The sequence below is a fragment of the Leucoraja erinacea genome, chromosome 4, assembly GCF_028641065.1.
Source record: "Leucoraja erinacea ecotype New England chromosome 4, Leri_hhj_1, whole genome shotgun sequence".
NCBI lineage: Eukaryota > Metazoa > Chordata > Chondrichthyes > Rajiformes > Rajidae > Leucoraja > Leucoraja erinaceus.
In genome coordinates this window covers 84,748,241-84,773,812 of record NC_073380.1, presented here as the reverse complement: position 1 = coordinate 84,773,812, position 25,572 = coordinate 84,748,241, and the positions used below count along the sequence as shown (strand labels likewise).

Sequence of the window (25,572 nt, the reverse complement as noted above, 5' to 3'; positions counted from 1 at the left end):
CCATCGCACACCCGTGCATACTAATTGTCTCACTTTCGCTTTCTGTACACCAGTGGCAATTTACAGGAGCCAATTAACCTACAAATCTGCACATCTTTGAAATGTGGGAGGAAACCAGAGCACCCGGACAAAGCCCACGCTGTCACAAGGAGAATGTACAAACTCCACTCACTGAGAGCACCCAAGGTCAGGATCAAGGTCAGATCTCTGGTGCTGTGAGGCAGCAGTTCTACCAGCTGTACTAGTGTACTTGCCTTGAACTGCTGCAGAGCCGCTTGTGAAGGTGCTTCAACGGTGCTGTTGGGGAGGGAGCTCCCGGTGAGGATGAAGGGATGGCCATATATTTCCATGTCAGGATGGAAGGTGATTTGGAAGTGAACCTACCCATAGTGGCGTTCCCATTAACTCCCCAATGACCGCCTTGACATTGGAAGAGGTCATGTGTGGGCGAGGCTAGGAGTAAGCTGGATGAGCTACTGCAGCGCATTTTACAGATTGTACCAATGGCTGGATTCTTGTTCTGCTCCCCAGTGTTATGGCCTCATTAGTCCTTCAAACATTCTCCTTTTTGAACAAATGGTCTGTTCGTTGTCAGTGAATTTGGGATCCTGTTGTGCACTTTTCCCAGGGTAAGTCGGGGACCATGGATCATCTCCGTGAATGGTGCGAGCTTAGAATGGAGATCAGGGGGAATTTCTTTAGCCGGAGGGTGGTGAATTTGTGGAATTCATTGCCACAGGTGGCGGTGGAGGCCAAGTCATTGGGTATTTTTAAAACATAGATTGATAAGTACTTGGTTAGTTCGGCCATCAAAGGTCATGTGGAGAAGACAGGAGATGGGTTTGAGAAGAGAAAATAGATTGAATGGAGGAGCAGACTCGATGGGCTGAATGGTCTATTCAGCTCCTATGTCTTGTGGTCTTATGGAAGGTGCTGTTGAAAAAGTGGCTCCCTCTGAATATAGGGTTTGCCCTGAGGTTTTAGCTCGAGGGTAAGAGCTCTCCAGAGGACAGGCAGCATCCTGCATGGGTTTATTGGGAATCCACTGCCGCCACTTGCTTCTCTGAGAGCAAGGAATTAAGTTCAAGTTCAAGTGAGTTTATTGTCATGTGTCCCTGCTAGGCCAATGAAATTCTTGCTTTACTTCAGCACACAGAACATAGTAGGCATTGACTACAAAACAGATCAGTGTGTCCATATACCATTATATAAATATATACACACATGAATAAATAAACTGATAAAGTGCAAATAATAGATAATGGGTTATTAATGTTCAGAGTTTTGGCCGAGCCAGGTTTAATAGCCTGATGGCTGTGGGGAAGTAGCTATTCCTGAACCTGGTTGTTGCAGTCTTCAGGCTCCTGTACCTTCTACCTGAAGGTAGCAGGGAGATGAGTGTGTGGCCAGGATGGTGTGGGTCTTTGATGATACTGCCAGCCTTTTTGAGGCAGCGACTGCGATAAATCCCCTCGATGGAAGGAAGGTCAGAGGAAAGAAGGAAGGTCTCCCCTACCCATTTATTCTTGGCTCCACTCACCCCGTTCTCTGGCCCTGGTTTGGGTGAAACATCTGAGCCTTGTTTCACTCATTGCTTCGAAACTGGATTATGCTTATATTTCATTGAGCCTTCCAATTCCTGTCAGGAGCGAAGGCACTTGATCACAGAATCTGATAACACGGCTTTAGGATGTGTTCACATTCCTGGGCTGGGAGCCCAAGCCTTGCCCCTTGGTCCTTGCTGTGACTACCTGCCTCATCACCCAGGCAGATGGTGAAGTGCTGCATCTTGTTTTGAGATAGATAGATATAGATATAGATATGCCATTTATTGTCACTATACATGTACAGTGAAACTGAAAGCTGCTCGTACTCAGTGCATACATACAATTTTACACAAAAAACAAGAAACAGAAAAACAAAACAGAAGGGAGATGGGGGGGGGAATAGGTGCACAAATTCTACGGCGCTACATACATATATACAGATGGAAGTCCTGTTGGGCGGTGTAGTCAGTGCATGTGTGGATTTGAATTTATGGTAGATATAATTCTCGGGAAGCAGCTATTCCTGAGTCTGTTTGTCCTGGATTTGATGCACCTATAGCGCCTTCCAGAGGGCAGCAGGTCGAACAGTCCAAACGCAGGATGGGAGCTGTCTTTGGTGATCTTCTTTGCCCTGCTAAGGCAGCGGGAGGTGTAGATGTCCATCAGGGAGGGGAGAGGGCAACCAATGATCCTCTGCGCTGTCCTGGTTACCCTCTGAAGCCTCTCCCTGTCTGTCATGGTGCAGCTGCCATACCATGCTGTAATGCAGTATGTCAGCAGGCTCTCGATGGACGAGCGGTAGAAGGTCAGCAGCAGGTTAGAGTCCAGGTTGTGCTTCCTGAGGACCCTCAGGAAGTGCAGCCGCTGCTGAGCCTTCTTGATGACCGCTGTCGTGTTGTCCGTCCAGGAGATGTCAGCCGCGATATGGACGCCGAGAAACCGGAAGGTGTTGACCCTCTCCACACACTCGCCGTTAATGTGTAGGGGGACTAAGTCGGTGCTGTGCCTCCTGAAGTCGACAATGAGCTCTTTTGTTTTCCTGGTGTTCAGAGCCAGATTGTTTTCTGAGCACCAGGTTGTCAACTTCAGGACTTCCTCTCTGTAGGCTGCCTCGTCTCCCTTTGAAATAAGTCCGACCACAGTAGTGTCGTCAGCAAATTTGACGATGCGGTTGTTGTTGTGGGCCGGACTACAGTCGTAGGTGTAGAGACAGTATAAGAGGGGGCTTAGCACACAGCCCTGTGGGGAACCGGTACTCAACCTGCGAGTGGAGGAGAGGTGGGGGCCAAGTCTCACAGTCTGGGGCCGGTTTGTGAGGAAATCCTTAATCCAGGCACATGTGACAGTGGGGAGGCCGAGAGTGACCAGTTTACCAATGAGGATGTCCGGGATGATTGTGTTAAAGGCTGAACTAAAATCCACAAAGAGCATCCGGACGTAGCTCTGCCCCTGCTCCAGATGGCTCAGCACAGAGTGGAGAGCTACGGTGATGGCGTCTTCTGTGGATCTGTTTTGGCGATAAGCGAATTGGTGGGGGTCGAAGTCTGGTGGTAGATAGTCCTTGATGTGCTGGAGGACCAATCTCTCGAAGCACTTCGTGATTACCGGAGTGAGGGCAACAGGACGGTAGTCATTAAGGCTGGTGATGGGAGACTTCTTCGGCACAGGGACGATTGTGGCTGATTTTAGGCAGGACGGAATAACTGCCTGGGCCAGGGAGAGATTGAAAATTCTGGTGAAGATGGCAGTGAGCTGGTGGGCGCACGCTTTGAGCACCTTACCAGGGACTCCATCTGGGCCGGTAGCCTTCTTGGGGTTCACTGCCAGGAGCACCCGTCTGACATCGTGTTCCCCGACAGTGAGTGGGGTAGTACAGGAGCCAGATGAGGGTGGGAACAGGGCTGTAGCAGGTGAGTGCTGCTGTTGTGATGTTTCAAAGCGGGAGAAGAAGCAATTTAGCTTTTCTGCCAGCGGCGCACTCAGGTCTTCTGACTTTGTGGCACAGCCTCTGTAGTTGGTAATGTCTTGTATGCCCCGCCATACCTCCCGTGTATTATTGCTGGACAAGTGGGACTCTATGCTCCTCTTGTGATCCGCCTTGGCCTTTTTAATACCACTTTTCAGGTCGGCTCGAGCAGCCCTGTACAGAGCTCTGTCACCTGACCTGAAGGCAGCATCGCGGGCTCTGAGGAGTGTGCGGACCTGACTGGACATCCAGGGTTTCTGGTTTGGGAAAACCCGTATGTTTTTGTCTACAGTCACATTTCCGATGCAGAACTTGATATAGTCCAGCACCGATTCTGTGAGAGTTTCCAGGTCCTGGTGTTCGAATATGTCCCAGTTTGTCTGGGTAAAGCAGTCCTGTAGATTGGAGAGTGCATTTTCAGGCCAGGTTGTAACAGATTTTATGGTGGGCCTGGCACTGCGTCTGGGGGGGGTGTAGGCTGGAGAGAGCAGGAGGGAGAGATGGTCTGACTGGCCGAGTTGGGGGAGGGGGATGGCTCTATACGCGTGCTTGATATTGGTGTAAACATGATCCAGCGTGTTCACCCCTCTAGTAGAACACTTGACATGTTGGTAGAATTTCGGCAGTACAGTCTTCAAGTTGGCCTTATTAAAGTCCCCTGCGATTATGTGAACACCTTCGGGGTGGTCCCGCTGCTGTTCGTTAATGGTGTTCAGCAGGAGAGAGAGCGCCTTGTTTACATTGGCGTCAGGTGGAATATACACAGCCGTGACAATCACGACTGTTAGTTCTCTCGGTAGAAAAAAAGGCCGGCATCTTACAGACATGTACTCGAGGTCAGGGGAACAATGATTGTCTATGATTGTCCCGTTGTTGCACCAATTCTCATGCACGTATATACAGAGACCCCCTCCCCTGCTCTTACCGGAGTCCATAGTCCTGTCCCCGCGGAGCAGAAAGCGACCTGCTAGCTGCATGCTAGCATCAGGTATCCCCGGGTGAAGCCAGGATTCGGTGATGATCATAACACAGCAGTCACGAATATACCGAGGAGCTGCTTCCTGAATTTTGCCCAACTGTTTCCGGCAGGTTCTCAGGGTTTTTAGTTCAGAGATACAGCGCAGAAACAGGTCCTTCGGCTCACCGAGTCCACACCGACCAGCGATCCCAGCACATTAACACTATCCGATACACACCAGGGACAATTGACGCTTATGCCAAGCCAATTAACCTACAAACCTGTACGCCTTTGGAACGTGTGAGGAAACAGGAGATCTTGCAGAAAACCCATGTGGTCACCGGGAGAACGTACAAAATCCGTGCAGACAGCACCGACCGGCATCGAACCCGGATCCCTGGCGCTGTAATGCAGCAACTTTAATGCACCACTGTGCCACCTTTTTATACATTAAGGGAATTTATTGTGGAGTTAGTGTTGCAAGTGGCCCTGAGGTGATAGGTCAGCCACGACTTTACTGCATGGCCCACAAGTGTTCTAATTAGTTCTATTGTTATCGTTCTTTTAATTGTGGGAGCTTGCTGTGCACTATCAATGACAGCAACAGTCATTCATGGAGTTATTTTATGAATGTGCTTTACTCTAAGAAAAACAGTCCCATCCTATCCATCTTTCGTTATAACTATCTATCTAACTATGTTTCTATGTTTCTAACTCAAACCCTGCAATTGCAGAAATGTTCTTGTGAATACTTTCTGCACCTTCTCTAACTTAATCATAGTTACCAAAATTGCACACACTAATCCCTGCCGTTTCATCAATGCTTTGTACCACCTTTTGTACTTTGATTTGAACCAAAATTGAAATCAACTCTGGCTACAACGGACCACAGGGATATGGAACAGAGGGGGGGAGGGATTTTAGCCTAAGGCCTGGATGGAAATCGGAGAAACATGCATCGGTCGGTGGTGGGGGGGGGGGGGGGTACAACGGGAGCCTCTGTCCACTATAACCAAAACCTGCCACACAGAGGTCCGTTATTGCGAGGGTTACGTTACCTCATTGGCAGTGACGTGGTTTGGAACGTGAAGTTGCAATAGATTCTGCCCCTCCATTGATTTGTCGATGGGAAGGGTAGACTCTATACAATTGCTTCAATTGCTTTTAACTCATTGTGTTGGGTTTTCTCACTGCAAATGTGTTTGCTCGAGTTACACTTGCAGGCCTCTTTCAGATCAATTGATTATTTCCAAAATTTTTGGATTTGGCCAAATCCCCTAACTCCTTATTAGTTCAGTGATAAACGTCACAGAAAGCCAGAAGTGAAATAGACAGTTCAAAACCAGCGCTCAAGCCAGATGCTCCTGGCATCATCACAATAAACCACTTATACCATGTAATAACATTTAATATGTTCTATATTTTTATCAAAATGAAGCTGGGAGACCATCTATTACTTTTATAGCAATACTCCATTGTGAAATTGAACACAGAATAGTACATAGAATAGAACAGGCCCACAATGTCTGTGCCCAGCATGATGCCAAGACCTGCCTCACACAATCCATATCCCCCCCCAGTTCTTGCATATTCATGTATTTATCCTAAAATCTCTTAACGAAACAGAAACGTTCAACAGGTCAGGCAGCATCTGTGGAGAGAAGGAATTAATATTCAAGATTTGTCAACAGAACCTGATCTCATGAAGGATTTCATTAACTGCATGCTGCACAGATGCTGCCTGGCTTGCTGAGCCTTTCCAGCAGTTTGTTCTTTCTTTCTCTCAGGTTTCCAGTAACTACAGGTTTTATTTTGATCGTTCCACTGTGTGTTCACGCATATTTGTTTGCATGATGCGTTTTTGCTTGCGTGTCTAAGAGCGTTTGGGCGTGTTTTAATTTGAGCAGTGTATTTGGGAATGGAGGACGTATACATAAAGGGGTGAATGTAAGGAGTGTGGATGTGTTTAGTTGTATTCAGCTGTGGGCTGCTGTGGAAGGTTGGGATGTGCGCACACAGAGACCTGCAGGCTTCCCAAACTGCAACAGGTTTGCAGGCAATCCCGTCCTCCGCTGGCTCACAAGTGCACTTTGAGATGTGCACCTGATTTAAGTAACTTGTGAAATCGCTCTCAATGAGCCTTCATAACCTTCACAAGTGGACACTGAGCTGAACTATGGCAGGGACTGGTGGAAAGGTGGGAGAGGAGCTGGGCGATCAATGGCAGAACCCTGTATTTTATCAGCATCTGTATCTGCTGTGGGAAAATTCACAGTGTACGCAAGAGGTTTGCTCGATTTGAAGAAAACATTGTTTTTCTTTGAAGGGCATTTCTGGGGGTGGATGCAGAGCAGATATGAAAGACAAGATACACTGGGCAGAACAAAGTGCAGTGGGACACTGTTTGGGTTGTTACTGCTTTGTAGCTCAACATGTAACCCACACACAAACTGTCATCACGGCACTGCAATGTGTGTGACAAGTCTAATCTTTCATTAGTTTGGCCGTTAGCCAAAAGTAATGAAGGGAGAGTTTTGAAGGTATCTGAAACATTAGAATGATCCAAGGTCACTCTGTAAGCTCTTTGCGGAGTTCAGTTCCAACGGAGCACCAAAGTTTAAAGGTTGTGCTATAAAAAAATAGAGTTTAAACGGTATTCTTCTCACTCTTGGCTTCAGTCACAGGATGTATGGCAGGTTGTGTGGCTATGCGGTGTGTGTGGTGATGTGCACATGTGTGTCACATGCATGCATATGTGCATGCGGCTCATGTGCAAACATGTTAGTGCAGGGAGCGCCCCTGGAAATGCACCTCCGCCTGAGTCCGCAACTGGGGAGGAAGAGAGGGTGGCTGAAACTCTGTCACAAAGTGTGATGCTGCAGCTTTGATCTGTCGCTGCCTGCCACAGGCTTGGCTTTGATGGGAAAGGATTTTCCACCTCCTCCTTTCCTGTACGCGGCAGCCCAAAGGCGAGCTTCAAAGGCAGGCACAACACGCAGGCCGACACTGATACAGTTCACCAGCAAATCGGAGATCTGCAGGCGATGAAAGGAGAGACTTCAATGCCTAACTGTGATGAAAATATAATGGCTGGAAACCAGCTCGGAATAACATGAAGAAATACTCAGATCTTTTTTCGTCTATTTAATGACACATCAGGGGAAGGTAGAGCAAATGTCTGTAATTCTCCTGCATCCCTACAACACCCCCTCCTCCCCACCCCGTCAGCCTTGCCAATATGTTAATAAATTGTCCCTGGATCCTCTGGAGAGCAATTGCACCCTTTCTACAGTGTGTCATAATCTTACAGCATGGAAACAGGCCCTTCATCCCAACTTGTCCATGCAGATCAAGATGCCCCATCTAAACTAGTTCCATTTATCCACATTTGGCTCATATCCCTTTAAACCTTGTGTGTGCCAGTGTGTGTGCAAGGGTGTGTGTTATGTTGTGCGTAAGAGTGTGTGTCAGTGAAGCGGTGACAACACCCGGAGTGAGCGGAGACTTGGCGATGTCCGGGGAGCATTTCCCGCCCCCCCTCCCCCCCTCCCCGGGAATGCGGGCCGGCCCAGGTGCTCTGTGTCCAGCTGGGGTCCGGGGGAGTGAGGGACAGTGACCCGGGGGTCGGGCATCGGAGCTACAGCCCGAGATTCATCTCCGCAGCTCCGGAGGCGGCATCAACGCCCCCACTCACCCGGTCCGCTCCTGGCTCCGGGCGGGGGTTAAAACTCCATGTGGTGTGGACAGAGTGGCCACCAGACATAGAGCCACCGGAGGAGAGGGTGGGAGGTGTGAGCGGTGCCTCAGAGGAGCGGGCGGTGCTGGGACCACCCCCCGTGTCTCACCTATCACACCATCTGCATGGGAATGTGAATGCGGGTGAGGCAGCATCTATGGAGCGCTGGACAAAAATGCTGTAGAAATGCTTCAGTCTGAAGAAGGGTCAAACCTAGACATAGGTGTTGCCTCACCCGCTGAGTTTCTCCAGCATTTCTGTCTACAATGCCATTATAAATAGTGTGCGATGGGCTTAAGCCAATTAAATTGTTCGTTCTATATGGGAAACCCGCCGACAGAAAACCTTTCGCATTGGTGAGTGTGGAGGAGTGTGACTGTGTTTATTTATTTATATATACATATTAAAACATTTTGAGCGTCATCAGCGTGAGAGCGTGAGCCTTTCGTCAAATGCGTGAGTCTCGCGCTCAATGCGTGAGAGTTGGCAGCCCTGCTGTCCAGGTCCTGAGCTCTGGAATTCCCTCCCAAGATGTCTCCTGCCCTCTCTCCGCCTCAGAGACAATCCTCAGTCCCTACTCGATAGAGCTTTGGACTGCCTCCTGATATCTGTTTGCGAACCAAAGTCCAGTCAAAGATGCGATTGTGAAGCACCATTGGTATTGGAATTGGTCTATTATTGTTACACGGGCTGAGATCAAGTGAAAAGCTTTTTTTGCGTCCAGGCAAATCACACCGTGTGTAAATCCTTCAAGGTATTGCAAAAAAAAAGATGCATAATATAGTGTAACAGCTCATTTAAAACACTGGTGTATAGGAACTCCTTGCAGAGGGTGGCAGAAGCTCGGGAATTCTCTACCCCGGAGGTTAATTAATTGAGGTAATCAAAGAAAATAGTTAAATGTTTGAAAGATTAGGAAAAGGTTATGGCAACCTGGTGCAGCAGAGAGGATGAGAAAGTTACAAATCGAACATGGTCATTTTGAATGGTGTGATATTTTAAAGGGACGGAGTGACCTACTCCTGCTCCCATTGCCTTATGTCCTTATATTACCCGTGTTTGCTGACCCAATGCTACCGGACCTCTATGCTCCTCCAATTCTGCTCTCTAGACCATATCCAACTTTAATCGTTCCACCTCTGACTGATGTGCTTTTTGTTACCTCGGCCTAAGCTTTACCGTACTCTCCCTAAACTTCGCTACCTCTCTCTCCTTCCATTGTATCTTCTGAAGTCTGATTTTAGAATCCTCTGGTCCACCAACATGCCAACCTTTCCGCTCATCGACACCCATATCATTTGCCTGCTTTAGGACCATGTCTTGGCTACTTAAGTGTTTGTCTAAATGTTTCTTCAACATAGTGACTGTATCTGATTCCACCACTTCTTCTGGCAGTGCTTTCAAGATATAAATAACTCGTTGTGTTGAAGAAAAAATAGCCCTCAAATTCTCTTTAAAACTCCTTCCTCTCACCTGAGACCTGTACCCTCTTGTTTTTGATTCCATCACCTAATCTCTGCCTCTTATAATGTGATATACCTTCAAGAGGTGTGTAAAGAGGAGACTCATGGCATCATCCCCAGTAACATATCTCACCTCATTCAATCCAATACCCAGAAGACAGGCCTCAGGTCACTTTATTTATACTAGAATTAGCGCAACAAAAATAGCTATCTACAGTCACTATATCCATGGACTATCCCAGAGTGGAACATCCTTCCTGACACCACCAGGTGTGCACCAACCTGGTCACTCTTCAAGTCACAGCTCGAAAACTTGGACATGGATCATGTCACCAAACTTGCCGACATAAAAATCTAAATAACCCTTTTGCAACCAGTGCCCATGCGAGCGTAAACCTGCACGAGGTAACCCAGCTGTTGGCGGGTGTGCAGTAAACAAGCAGAAGCAGAAGCAAAAGAGGCCATCCTCCTTCCCTCCATGGAAACCAAACCCTGACTTTCAATCTCTCCCTGTACTTAAAGTCCTCAAGTCAAGTCAAGTCAGGTTTATTTGTCACATACACATACGAGATGTTCAGTGAAATGAAAAGTGGCAATGCTCGTGGACTTTGTGCAAAAAGACAAACAAACAAACAACCAAACAAACTACAAACAGAATGGAACGGAATCACATATTATTTTACATATTAAATATTGTGGGCGGAAGGAAAAAGGGAAAATAACAGCAATTTTTTTTTAAAAAGCAGTACTGCAGAAGTTAGTCCCTGGAGAGATAGGAGTTTACAGTCCGAATTGCCTCTGGGAAGAAACTCCTTCTCAACCTCTCCGTTCTCACCGCATGGCAACGGAGGCGTTTGCCTGACCGTAGCAGCTGGAACAGTCCGTTGCAGGGGTGGAAGGGGTCTCCCATGATTTTATTAGCTCTGGAGTTGCACCTCCTGATGTATAGTTCCTGCAGGGGGGGCGAGTGAAGTTCCCATAGTAGGTTCGGCCGAACGCACTACTCTCTGCAGAGCCTTCTTGTCCTGGGCAGAGCAATTCCCAAACCAGATTGTAATATTTCCGGACAAGATGCTTTCCACAGCTGCTGAGTCCAATCTAAATAATATCCTGGTGAATCTTCCAGCGACCAGAACTGTACAGAATATTCTAAGTGCAAGCGAATCAGTGTCTGGTCAGGTGGCAACTTTTATATTCTATGCCCGACCTATATCATGTGCCTTCTTTATAATCCCATCAATCTGTTCTGCCACTTACATGGTACTGCCGGCTTGAACCGCAAGGTCCCTCTTTTCATCAATATTATTTAGCACCTTACCATTTAGTGTTGATATCCTGCCCCTATTTGACTTCTCAAAATGCTTCACCTTCCACTTGTTGGGATTATATTCCATCCAAATTTTCAGCTGATCTATATTCTGCTGTTGCCTTTGACAATCTACATCGCTATCCACAACACCTCCAACTTTCATGTTATCTGCAAATTCATTCAACTTTCTTCCTACAGTATATCGCAAACTACAAGGGACCCAGCACTGACCCCTGTGGAACACCATTGATTATAGGCTTTTGATCAGAAACGCATCATTCCATTGCTTCCCCTCTGCCTCCTATTAAAAAAAACAGCCTTGGATCTCATTAACCTGCTCACCTTGGATCTCATGTGCTGTAACCTTCTGGAGCAGCCTTATTGAAGTCCATACCGATTACATCTACCGCCCTGCCTTTATCAGTCTTTGCAGTTGCCTCCTCAAAAAGGTCAATTAGTGAGGCAGGATATCCCTGCACAAAGCCACACTGATTATTCCTGATCAGCCCTGCCTCTTCAAGTGTGCATAATCTAAAACTGTAAGACTATTTCCAGTAATTTCCCTACCACTGCTGTAAGGTTTGTCGGCCTGTAGTTACCTGGCTTATCCCTGTTGCTTTTAAATAGAGGGAATACATCAGCTGTCCTCCCATCTTCTCACTTGTGCCTAATGACGAAGCAAAAAAAATCTATTAGGGTTGCAGCTTTCTCCCTGTCATCTGGTGCTGGATATTTATCAATCTGTCTGTATCCCACGACATATAAAAGCTCTTTGTTCTCTCATTATCTCACAGCCTTTTGTCTCCTTTTCATCTCTGGTCTTTGTCCAAACATCGGCCAACCAAACCCCTCCCTCACCTCTATCAATCTATCATTTGTCTGACTTTGACCTCCCTCTCCTACTGCTCTACAATCAGTCTGATAAAGGGCCCTGAAACGTCACCTGGCCATGTCCTGCCTGTTCCATTCAGCTACTCCAGCACTTTGTGTCTTTTTTTGGAAACCAGCAACTGCAGCTCCTTGTGTCTCCGACCAGTGGCGGACTGGGTCTAAAAATATTGGTTGCCAGGAGACAACGGGGGCCCACTTCATCAAGGGCCCACTTGATATAGGAGGCCCACTTCATCAAGGGCCCACTTGATATAGGAGGCCCACTTCATCAAGGGCCCACTTGATATAGGAGGCCCACTTCATCAGGGGCCCACTTGCCATCAGGCAAGCTGACATCCTGGCAAGTCCGCCACTGTCTCCGTCTTAATACGGAGCTGATCCAGATGATCCGCTTGCCCTTCCCCATGGTGAATACAGATGACATTGTCCAGTAATGGTCCTGTGACATGCCTTGCGATGACTTGTTCACCCACTTCGAAGCTGTCGGGACAGAAGTAAAGGACCCGTTAAACATGCAAGTTGTTGTTGATGCTGCAGTTATTTACATTGTGAGAGATTAGTTCTTGGGCTACTCATTGAAGAGCAAAGCCAACGGTTGCTGTAACTTCAGTGACATTTTGCTTTGAGAGAGATTCTCTGAGATTTGAGTGTATTGGGCTTGGTCTGGGATTTGAGAACAGGGGCTCACCCAACGATTGTCTTTTTACCCTTCCAGTGAAGTACATGAGGGAGGCGACTCCATACATCAAGAAGACCTCTCCGGTTTCGGAAATTGGATGGGAAACCCTCCCGCCAGAGTCACCCAGGCTTGGCTGCACCGCCTCTGAGTCGCCCTCCACCCCTCCGTTCTCCCTGCGCATCGAGTCCAAGGACAAGAGGAGCATCCCGCTAAAGATGTGTTACGTCACCCGAGGCCTCACGGTCCCAGATCCAGAGAACAGGTAATCTCCATCATCCCGCTGTCTCATCATCTTTATACTTATGATTAAACTAATTCTAAACTAGTTGAGATGCGGCTTAAATTGTTCATGAGGAAATGTACTCATGCTCACAGGGACAGCACTGGGAATGTTCTTTAGTTAAGTATGTAGGTCATGTTAAAGGAGCAGAATTAGGGCATTTGGCCCATTAAGTCTACTCCGCCATTCAATCATGTCTGATCCATCATGCCCTCTCAACCCCATTTTCCTGCCTTCTCCCCATAACCCTTGACATCGTACTAATCAAGAATATGTCAATCTCCGCCGTAAAAATATCCATTGATGGCCTCCATAGCCCTCTGTGGCAATGAATTCCACACATTCACCATCTGACTAAATTCCTCATCTTCTCCTTTCTATTATCTAAATGGTGGCCGATTGGGAAAGGGGGAGATGCAGCGAGACCTGGGTGTCATGGTACACCGATCATTGAAGGTAGGCATGCAGGTGCAGCAGGCAGTAAAGAAAGTGAATGGTATGTTAGCTTTCATTGCAAAAGGATTTGAGTATAGGAGCAGAGAGGTTCTACTGCAGTTGTACAGGGTCTTGGTGAGACCACACCTGGAGTATTGCGTACAGTTTTGGTCTCCAAATCTGAGGAAGGACATTATTGCCATAGAGGGAGTGCAGAGACAGTTCACCAGACTGATTCCTGGGATGTCAGGACTGTCTTATGAAGAAAGACTGGATAGACTTGGTTTATACTCTCTAGAATTTAGAAGATTGAGAGGGGATCTTATAGAAACTTACAAAATTCTTAAGGGGTTGGACAGGCTAGATGCAGGAAGATTGTTCCCGATGTTAGGGAAGTCCAGGACAAGGGGTCACAGCTTAAGGATAAAGGGGAAATCTTTTAAAACCGAGATGAGAAGAACTTTTTTCACGCAGAGAGTGGTGAATCTCTGGAACTCTCTGCCACAGAGGGTAGTTGAGGCCAGTTCATTGGCTATATTTAAGAGGGAGTTAGATGTGGCTAAGGGGATCAGGGGGTATGGAGAGAAGGCAGGTACGGGATACTGAGTTGGATGATCAGCCATGATCATATTGAATGGCGGTGCAGGCTCGAAGGGCCGAATGGCCTACTCCTGCACCTAATTTCTATGTTTCTATGTTTCTAAAGGTACATCTTTTTATTGTGAGGCTGTGGCCTTTGGTCCAAGACTCTCCCACTAGTGGAAACATCCTCTCCACACTTCGCTATGTTTAAAAAGCTCTGGGTTATTGAGAATGACTGCATCAGAGTGAGGAGGAACAGAGGTTGAACTGAAAGCTCATCAACTCTCCACTACTGTAGAAAGATTAGACCAAAACCCTGTCTGCTCCGTCAAGTGGAAGTGAGTAATGCCAGATCACAATTTCAGGGACTTACCCTTTGGTGTTTGCTTAGTTCATCCCTCAAACAAGAAACAGCTAACAGGTCATTTATCTCATTGCTGTATTTGGGAGGATGCTTTTAGCAAACGTGGAGTATTTCTATGTTCCAGAGAAAAAAAGTCCCAGTCTACCCAGTCTCTCCTTATAACTCAAGCCCTCCAGTCCCACATAACATCTTTGTACATTTATTTCCGCCACCGTTCCTACATTGCAACAAGGACTAATCTTTGTTCATTTTGGGATGTTCTCAGGTTGTGTAAGATGCTCTATAAATACACATTCTTCTTTTCCTTGCCTTCTGACCCTCCTTCTCTCCAAACCAGTTCCCTCTGTTCTTCAGCATTCTGCTTCATGCTTGAGTTTTCTGACATCCCGTTCTCCTTTTTTCCACTCACGCTCTCCCTTGAATCTCTTTTCTATTATTTTCTCTTCCTTTTCTCCCCCGTCCCCTGCTTCTTCCCCCTACTTCCCATCCCCCCCTCCCCCCCCTCTCTACCCTGTCTGTTTCCTTCTACTGGGTTCCACGTTCTCCCTATCCTCCTGCTTACTTGCCCCCCTCTCCAGTGCCGTTCCCAAAGATTTATCCCCCCCGGACTTCCAGCACAGTGCTAATTCCCAGCGCTCACAAGTCTGAATACAGATCTTTAAATTGCATGAGATTGTAGCGGCACCAAACGTGGTCAGGATAAGGCCAGACGTCAGGCGCACCAATCAGCTGGGCGGGAGGCGGGCCGACGGGTGTTGCACAGCGTCGGGCGGTGACGTCATCGCGCAACGCCACTCGCTAGGCATACGCCGTCAAGACGCTGCGTATGGCGTCGAGATGCCGCGTACGCCTATCAAGGCGCTGCGTACGGCCTCAATGTGGCTGCGGGCCGACAGGCCGTTTCCGCGTGGAATTTTTGGACAGTGTCAGTTTTTCGGAGCCCCGCGCGATGTCGGGACCAGCTCCGCACAACTCCATACGGTTCCGGCGATCGAAGTAGGACCGGCCCCGCGAGGGCGTACGACTCAAGCAACCACGTTAGCACGCGCTAGCCGCATGCAGTCGCATGCTGGAGGGACAGGCCCTTAAGTAGCAGGACACCCCACCTAGCCCATGATGTCACGTGCCAGCCCTTGTAGCCACTGACGAGTGGTCTGTTTATCAGCTGACGCCACAAGATTCTCATTTCCTCTGATGGGAGTTAGAGTAATATAGCTACTTAAGGAAGTAGCTCCAGAAATAGTGGATGCATTAGTAATAATCTTTCAAAACTCTTTAGATTCTGGAGTAGTTCCTGAAGATTGGCGGGTAGCAAACGTAAACCCCACTTTTTAAGAAGGGAGGGAGAGAGAAAATGGGGAATTACAGACCAGTTAGTCTAACATCGGTAGTGGGGAAACTGCTAGAGTCAGTTATTAAAGATGGGATAGCAGCACATTTGGAAAGTGGTGAAATCATTGGACAAAGTCAGCATGGATTTACGAAAGGTAAATCATGTCTGACGAATCTTATAGAATTTTTCGAGGATGTAACTAGTAGCGTGGATAGGGTAGAACCAGTGGATGTGGTGTATCTGGACTTCCAGAAGGCTTTCGACAAGGTCCCACATAAGAAATTAGTATACAAACTTAAAGCACAAGGCATTGGGGGTTCAGTATTGATGTGGATAGAGAACTGGCTGGCAAACAGGAAGCAAAGAGTAGGAGTAAACGGGTCCTTTTCACAATGGCAGGCAGTGACTAGTGGAGTACCCCAAGGCTCAGTACTGGGACCCCAGCTATTTACAATATATATTAATGATCTGGATGAGGGAATTGAAGGCAATATCTCCAAGTTTGCGGATGACACTAAGCTGGGGGGCAGTGTTAGCTGTGAGGAGGATGCTGGGAGACTGCAGGGTGACTTGGATAGGCTGGGTGAGTGGGCAAATGTTTGGCAGATGCAGTATAATGTGGATAAATGTGAGATTATCCATTTTGGTGGCAAAAATAGGAAAGCAGACTATTATCTAAATGGTGGCCGATTGGGAAAGGGGGAGATGCAGCGAGACCTGGGTGTCATGGTACACCAGTCATTGAAGGTAGGCATGCAGGTGCAGCAGGCAGTAAAGAAAGCGAATGGTATGTTAGCTTTCATTGCAAAAGGATTTGAGTATAGGAGCAGAGAGGTTCTACTGCAGTTGTACAGGGTCTTGGTGAGACCACACCTGGAGTATTGCGTACAGTTTTGGTCTCCAAATCTGAGGAAGGACATTATTGCCATAGAGGGAGTGCAGAGACGGTTCACCAGACTGATTCCTGGGATGTCAGGACTGTCTTATGAAGAAAGACTGGATAGACTTGGTTTATACTCTCTAGAATTTAGAAGATTGAGAGGGGATCTTATAGAAACTTACAAAATTCTTAAGGGTTTGGACAGGCTAGATGCAGGAAGATTGTTCCCGATGTTAGGGAAGTCCAGGACAAGGGGTCACAGCTTAAGGATAAAGGGGAAATCCTTTAAAACCGAGATGAGAAGAACTTTTTTCACGCAGAGAGTGGTGAATCTCTGGAACTCTCTGCCACTGGGGGTAGTTGAGGCCAGTTCATTGGCTATATTTAAGAGGGAGTTAGATGTGGCCCTTGTGGCTAAGGGGATCAGGGGGTATGGAGAGAAGGCAGGTACGGGATACTGAGTTGGATGATCAGCCATGATCATATTGAATGGCGGTGCAGGCTCGAAGGGCCGAATGGCCTACTCCTGCACCTAATTTCTATGTTTCTATGTCGTTTGGCCCTGTAATGGCAGATCATTATATCGTTCAAGGAATCTTTCCTTTAGCCACTATGATTCAAAACAGGGGTAAGGACATAGTTTTGTTTCGCATCCACGCACTCTCCACAAGACATTCAATGCCGTCGAAAGATAAATCTTCAAAACACAGTCTCTTAATTAATAGTTTCTTTATTGTCGTAGTAAAAACAGAAAGATACTCATCCACATTTCTTCTTGTTTAAGTACATTTTAGTCAAACTCATGCATGGTGGAAAGCTGTGACCTCTCCCCCATGCTTCCTCCAAACTAAAACTAAGAACTACTAGCGCGTCTGCGTGAGAATCGCAGCCGCAAACACGCCACAAATTTAAAGGTAACTGTTTATAGTTATAACATACCGAGTTAAGCTAAATGTCTACTACAGGCCCTACTCATTCATAAACACCAAGATGCATCTAAACTTATCTTATTTGCCTTTGCTTGCTCTTGAGAAACTAAATTGTGGAGCTGGGCTGGTATATTCATGCCCAGGTTAGAATTTAGCCCATGGCCAACTTTAAAACTCTTTGCCCGATGTTGATGTTATATGGATCATTCATAAGGAGGGCACACAATGATGGCTTGTAAGTGCTGGCAGTATTTTGACCACAGGACTTTGAATGGAGTGGGTTGTTCTTACGTAGAGCTAGCAGGGGCTCAGTGGGCCAAATGGCCTCCAGAAGAGTAAGTACATTACTCATCCTGACATTGTTACTTATTAATTTGCAGTGTGGCCCCTGGCATATGTACTGCTCATGTTGAATAGCCATCCTCAGGAAGCTGTGGTTTCCAGTATGTGTATAGCCAAGAGTTTGAAATTTCAGGAAGGCGTTCTGATGTCTGTGTATTTTAGTCTGGGCCTCTGGAAATACCACCAGTGCCACACAGGTGGAACTCACACACTCCCAGACCCAAAATAAGTATTCCCCGTTTACAATAAAACCAGAAGATGTTAGATCAGTCAGCAGGTCAGGGTCTCCAGTAATACCTATTCACGAGTGCCTAGCATCTGCACTTGAATGCTGCTCTTTGCCCATGTTTCAGCCCAAACTCAACAGTGAAATGAGTGACAGTGTTAGACTTCTTTTTTTAATTTATTTTTATTTTTTTATTTTAGCTTTAAAAAAGATAGAAATAAAAGAAGTAAGGAAAGTGAGCAAGAATCGTGAAGGTGCAGGAAAGTGTTGGGAAAAGAAAGCCCCTTAGGGAGGAAGTTAGAGAAGGAAGTAAAGAAAGGAAATAAGACCCTAGAAAGAAAAGAAAAAAAAGGAAAAACAATCGCTCTATTGTAACACAAAACTCGCAAAAAAGGATATACCAACCGTGTTTTAAAACAAAATTTATCTAAGGAAATAGAAGACACAATAAACTCACTTAAGAATGGAAAAACACCAGGACCAGACGGATTCAGTAATGAATTTTATAAATGTTTTTACGACATAGTTACACCACGCCTACAGAAAATGTATACATACGCTTTTAAAGAACAAATCTTACCGGAAACACTTGCAGAATCAACGATCACATTAATACTTTAAAAAGATAAAGATATAGAAGAACCAGGCTCATATAGAGCTATTGCTTTGTTAAATACGGACCAAAAAATATTAGCGAAAACACTAGCTAGAAGACTAAGTCAATATGTTAGTAAATTAATAAATGAGGATCAAACGGGATTTATACCTAAGAGACATTCATTTAATAACCTGAGACGTCTGATTAACATAAACCTCACAAACCTCAAGAACAAGAGTTAGCTATCATTTCATTGGACGTAGAAAAAGCGTTTGATCAAGTAGAATGGGATTATATGATTAAAGTATTGTAAAAATTTCAAATGGGAGAGAACTTCATCGCATGGATAAAATTATTATATAACAAACCCACAGCTAGAATATTAACTAATAATATACTATCTACGAAATTCCAATTAACAAGGGGCAATAGACAAGGATGTTCATTATCACCGCTGTTATTCGCTCTGGTAATTGAACCTTTAGCTGAAAAAATTAGAACACACCCGGATATTTACGGTTATAATACAAAATATTCAAATAACAAAATATCCTTATATGCAGACGATGTATTACTGTATATCACAAAACCCCAAATCAGTATACCAAACATATTAAATCTAATTGAGGACTTTGGATCTTTCTCAGGTATAGAATAAACTGGAACAAAAGTGAAATTATGTCAATAAAACCGAAAGACTCAACACATCTCTTGAAATTCCCCTTTAAAATAGCCACAGAAAAGTTTAAATATTTAGGAATTGAAATGACTAGAAACTATCACGCTATGTTTAACGCCAATTATAGCCCCTTACTTAAGAAACTAAATAATCTAATCAAATTCTGGAAAACGCTCCCGATGTCTTTCATAGATCGAATAAATGCTATAAAAATGATCTTTTTACCACAAATCCTATATTTATTTTAAATCAATTCCAATGTATCTTCCAAAAAACTTTTTCAAAAAACTAGACTCAGACATTACAAATTTTATATGGGATTATAAATCCCACAGAATACAAAGAGCACACCTTAGTAAACCAAAAGAGATGGGTGGTCTAGCGCTCCCTAATTTTATGTACTATAATTGGGCGGTAAATATTAAAAATATGATTCACCTGCTGGACAACTCAGCCCAGCAGGTGGACTGGATTGTAATGGAGAGAGAGGACTGCTCTCCGTGTAAAACAGGAGCGACTCTCCTCTCACCAACGAATCTGAATAACAAAAATTATAATAAAAATCCAATGATACATAGTACAATTAGAACTTGGAAACAAATAAAACAGAATCTAAAATTAAGAAATCTATCTCTTTTAATGCCAATAGTCAATAACCCGTCATTTAAACCTTCAATTATAGATAAATCATTTACACAATGGGAAAGAATGGGAATCAAAAAGCTCGGAGACTTGTATGAATTAGGGAAATTATTACCATTTCAACAATTACAACTGAAATATAATTTGAAAAATAATCAATATTTTAAATATCTTCAAATCCGTGACTATCTGAAAAAATACACAATAGACTATCATAACATGCCCCCAGACTTATTGGATGAAGCCATGAAGACAAAGGCTGAATCAGCAAATCTAATATCATACTTATACAACATTATTTTAAATATAGAAATACCTACAACTGATGGTATTAGAAGAGACTGGGAACAAGAACTAGCTATAAAAATTTCAAAAGAGAGCTGGGATAAACACTTACTACATGTGCATAAATGCTCGATCAACGTACGACATATTCTAATTCAATATAAAACATTACATAGACTATATTATTCAAAAACTAAAATAAATAAACTTTTCCCCAATGTCTCACCCATTTGTGATAAATGTCAGTCACAAGAAGCCACCATAGCGTACTCTTTTGTTTTTTGTATAAAAATCCAAAAATATTGGAACGAAATATTTGAAATCTTCACAAAATCATTTAAAATAAAACTTGTACCAAAAGCAGAATGGATCATTTTTGGAATATCAGAAGGTAACCCAGAACTAAACGTGTTTCAAAAGAACTTACTTAATTACGGGCTAATGATGGGAAAAAAGCTTATACTCAAATTTTGGAAAATTGCTCCAATACCAACAATAAAAATGTGGATTTCAAACATGTTCGAAACACTACACTTGGAAGAGACGAGACTCCTCCTAGCAGGCAAAGCAGACCACTTCCAAAAGACGTGGTCTGCATTTATGGAACTATTACAAGCATAAGGTGCAATAGTAATTTAAAATATAAATGGTACCAGGATCTAGTAACGGGGGGTATAAAATAAACAGTGTTAGACTTTGTTAGCATCGAGTGCAGGACAGGCTGCTGCTGCTCAGTTTGGACAACACTCTTGCCTCTATAGACGAGGCGCAGGTTCAAATCCTAGACTGGTGATTTCACCATTAAATCTTGGTCAATACCCCAGTGCAGTACTGACAATGAGGGGCTTGCAATTTCTTCCAAGGGCAGAGCTAAGATAGACAGGCAGGACCTTTTTCCCAGGGCATAGTTTTAAGGTCACAGATGGGGTGGGGTGTTTGGCATTCTATCAAATCAGATAATATTATACATTAATACAATCAGTCATACTCAAGTACAATAGATAGAGCAAAGGGCAAGAACAGGGTGCGGAATGGAGTTGTCAGCATTGGAGTGCATCAGTTCCACTAAGACCAATGTTTGCAATGTAGTAGAGGTGAATCAGACAGCCCTAGTTTATAGCTGGATCATTCTCAAGCCTGAGAACTGAAGGAAAGGAGTTGTTCCTGACCCTGGTGATGCATGCTTCCAGGTTTCTGTATCTTCTGTGGAAGGGAGCAGGAAAGCGAAGGAATGACTGTGGTAGGACATTTTGATTATGTTGTTTGCATGTTGGCAGAGGCAGTGTGAAGTGCAGATAAAGTCAATGATGTAAAGCCTGATATGCGATAGATCTACAATTCCCTGCAATTTCTTGCAGAGTTACATAGAAACATAGAAACATAGAAATTAGGTGCAGGAGTAGGCCATTCGGCCCTTCGAGCCTGCACCGCCATTCAATATGATCATGGCTGATCATCCAACTCAGTATCCCATACCTGCCTTCTCTCCATACCCCCTGATCCCCTTAGCCAGAAGGGCCACATCTAACTCCCTCTTAAATATAGCCAATGAACTGGCCTCAACTACCCTCTGTGGCAGAGAGTTCCTGAGATTCACCACTCTCTGTGTGAAAGCACTCTCTGTGTTGTTTCCAAACCAAGTTGTGATGCAACCTGACTATAGGCTTTCTATGGTGAAGTCTAGAGAAACAAGATGGAAGGCGAGGAGAATCCATCACAGAAACTAGAAATGCTGTACCTAGAATTCCTTCCTCCCTCGGGTCACGAGAGGTTGACTCACAAACCAATGTCTGTAAACGATGTCTCTAATTACCAATGTTTTAACTTGCCTCCTTTAGGCAGTTTGAATTACATTCCCCTGACTGCAAGCATACGGTGGTCCTGAGATGTAAGGATACCTCTACAGCTCACGCCTGGTTCAATACCATTCAGACCAATGTCAACAGCTTGACATCCAACGTCATATCAGAGGTCAAGGATCAACTAGACAGAACGGGGATAGCTGGGTGCCGAGAGATTTGTCACATGGGCTGGCTTGCGGAAAAGGTAAGGCCATGCACGGTTGTTGTTTCAACATTGGATGTTCTGCAGTGGGACTTGGGGAAATGGAGATCCTGTTCTGACAATGGGAATGGCGTGAAAAGGCCAGAGGTTACAGGAGGTTATAGTCTCTGCCCCATGAGCTATTTCCTCACCGGAATCTCTCTCTACGCACAGTTTGTTGGATTGGCTTACGAGCTGCACAAGCAATCGTAAGAAGCTGTTCCTCTGTCATTAACATCCAGGTTTTGACCATCATATTTTACAAATAACATGTAGGTTTAAAGGCAGTGTGCGATCCTATTTTTTGCATTTCACTACAACATAGAAGGAGGCCATTCAGCTCACCTAATCTGTGACTTGGAGAACTTGGAGCATTTCCATCAGCCCACTTATTCTCCTGCAAGCAAAACTCTCCCACATGCTTTAATACTGCCCCTAACCTCCATGTCCAGCAGTGTGATATTGGGGCCAATTAACCCACCAGGATGTGGGAGGAAACCAGAGCACCCAGGCAAATCTACGCAGTCACAGGGAGAACGTGCAAACTCCACACAGACAGCACCCGAGGCACAGGATGGACTGGGGTCGCTGGAGCAGTGAGGCAGCGACACTAACTGCAGAGCCACTGTGCTGCCTCGGGTGTTTCCAGCTCTTGCTAATCGGCCCATGGTAGCAGGGGTCAGCTGAAGGTCAGGGGGGGGGCAGCATCTTCTTGAATCAGGTTGTGAGTTCAAGCCCCATTCCAGGCTCTTCAGCATAAGACACAGGCTGGCGTGTGACGGGATTGCTTCACTGCCAGATGTGCCGTCTCCCGCATGTGGGACGCTCAACTGAAGCTCTCTTTCCCCTTCAGTTGTACGAGAGATCTCACAGATTATTGTAAGGAAGAGCAGGGACTGTGTTTCTAGTGTCCTGAGCAGCCCCATAGTTGAGTTGAGGTTCGTTTATTGTCACGTACCGGGGTACCGGGGTACAGTGAAAAGTTTTAGTTGCGTGCTAACAAGCAGCAGACAGACGATACATGTTACAATCGAGCCATCCACAGTGTACAGATGCCTGATAAAGGGAATAACATGAACATTGGTGCAAGGCAGTCCAGTAATATATGTTTTGATGACACTGTGGTGGTGGGCCTGATCTCAGACTGAGAAAGGATATCTAACGCCAGGCCTCCTGATCAAAAAAAACTAAGGAGCTGCTGAGGGACTCCGAGGACGTACCTCTAGGTTGGGGTTGGTAGGGGAATAGTTCAGTTGGAGCACATCTGATGACAGCTCTGCAGACTGCGGCTTCAGGAAATTCAGAGTGTCTGATCCTCCGCTTCTGCTGCGGTGGAAAGCCAGTTCGACATTAACGGATTGCTCGCCAAGGACCCTCTGCAGAGCGAGGGTTCGGCCCCGCACTCCACTTCGAGAAGTCCATGCTGCGCCCGCCGCTGAGAGACCCCTTCCACCCCCCGGGGCGCGTGCTACGGTCAGGCAAAAAGGCCACACGGTGAGATCCTCGTTGTTCTTCCCACGGGGGAGGCGACCAGGGACAAACTCTCTGAACGTTTTTCTCTCCCGTGGAGGAGGTGACCGAAGCGGTTTCCCCCTTACCCCCCCACACCACCCCCCACACAGGACACACAAAGGAACATTAAAACAAACTTTAAAACATACTAAAAATTGAAAGGACTAATGCGCTGCTGACAGGCGCAGCCGCTGCTGCGCCTGTCAGATTATTATCAGAATGGTGTCAAGTTAGCAAAAGTGGAAGTACAACGAGACCAGGGTGTCCTTGATCATGCCACTGAAAGTGTAAGTTGCTCGTTTCTAAGCTTCCCCCCCCCCCCGTTTAGTTTCAGTAAAAACACTGAATCAAGCACTTGATACAACTACATTTTATGTTAACTAAAGTGCATTACAGTTCAACTACTGTACCTATCCCACTGCGGGTTCGATCCTCGTATCTGCCTGTTACAGATATCGATTAACTCCATACATAACAGACATTTCCCTAACCCAATAATATAGCAGCTCAATACATTGTATTCAAACCGGAATTCGTAAGGAAGCCAACTTAGAAACATTTACCCTGATCTGCAAGAAACCCAGACAGGGCTCAACACCTCATCCAATCAACACTTGGCAAAGTTAAACTCTGCAACATTATTTACAATCATTTACAAGGTGTATTTCTGGTTTGCAGCCATCCAATCCATTCTATGCATTTTGCACCTAACTGACAGGGTCTGCAGATGTCCTTACTCTTTTCTTGCAAATTGTATCTAGGCTCTAGACACACTGGCACCACTCTGCAGTTTGTCCTTGCTCTGCAGAGAGCAATTCCAAATAGACCAAATCTCCCAGCAGCCCTGAAGCTTTTACCCCATTTTGAAGTCCTAGCCTCTCCAATTTAGCCTGGATTAACAAAAGTAAGCATGTAGGTACAGCAGGCAGTGAAGAAAGCTGATGGCACATTGGCCTTCATAAGAAGAGGAGTATCGGAGCAAAGAGTTTCTGAAAAGGATCCATTAATTCCTGCTCTTTGCTTCCTGTCTGCCAGTTCCCTATCCATGTCAATACCCTACCCACAATACAATGTGCTTTAATTTTGCACACTAATCTCTTGTGTGGGACCTTGTCAAAGTTTTTTTTAAAGTCCAGATACACCACATCCACTGGCTCTCCCTTATCCATTCTATTTGTTACATCCTCAAAAAATTCCAGAAGATTAGTCAAGCATGATTTTCCCTTCATAAACTCGTGCTGACTTTGACCGATCCGGTCACTGGTTTCCAAATACGTTGCTATTTCATCTTTAATAATTATCTCAAGCATCTTCCCCACTACCGATGTAAGGCTAACTGGTCTATAATTTCACATTTTCTCTCTCTGTCCTTTCTTAAAAAGTAAGGCCACCCTCCAGTCCACAGGAACTGATCCAGAGTCTATAGAACATTGGAAAATGATCACCATTAGGCATCCACGACCCTGGACTTCAACCCCTTGCCAGTGCCTCAAAGCCCCAATTCCAAGATTTTTACCTATTTTCTCTTCAAATATTTCCGGTCCACAACCCTCCATGGAAGGAATTCCAGAATGTGTTCTTAACATGCACAAGAAAGGTTTAGAAGGATATGGGCCAAATGTGGGCAGGTGGGACGAGCGTAGATGGGGCATGTTGATCGGCGTGGGCCAGTTGGGCCTAAAGGTTCTGTTTCCACACTGTATGACTCTGGGCCTGTTTCCGTGCTGTGACTCTATAGCGTCTGTTGTAGCCCCATTGATGAAGAGAATAGCTTACATGAAGCAGACATTGGATGGAAACCAATACGTGAGGGCAGTCATAACACTTCATGATTGATGGACAAAGGCTTTGTAAGGTCCAATAAAGCACTTAGACGGATTCTGAGTTTTAAAG

The 25,572-nt window shown here is 45.5% G+C and overlaps 1 protein-coding gene across 4 annotated transcripts in view; it reads left to right on the top strand.

The window, feature by feature from the left end:
• sntb1 (syntrophin, basic 1) overlaps positions 1-25,572 on the top strand; it is a 130,123-nt gene that overhangs the window by 70,483 nt on the left and 34,068 nt on the right. For all 4 annotated transcript variants that reach the window (XM_055634719.1, XM_055634718.1, XM_055634717.1 and 1 more), the window contains exons 3-4: positions 12,586-12,811; positions 21,963-22,170. In XM_055634719.1, the coding sequence (XP_055490694.1) occupies positions 12,586-12,811; positions 21,963-22,170 (434 nt within the window). The remainder of the gene's footprint in view (positions 1-12,585; positions 12,812-21,962; positions 22,171-25,572) is intronic.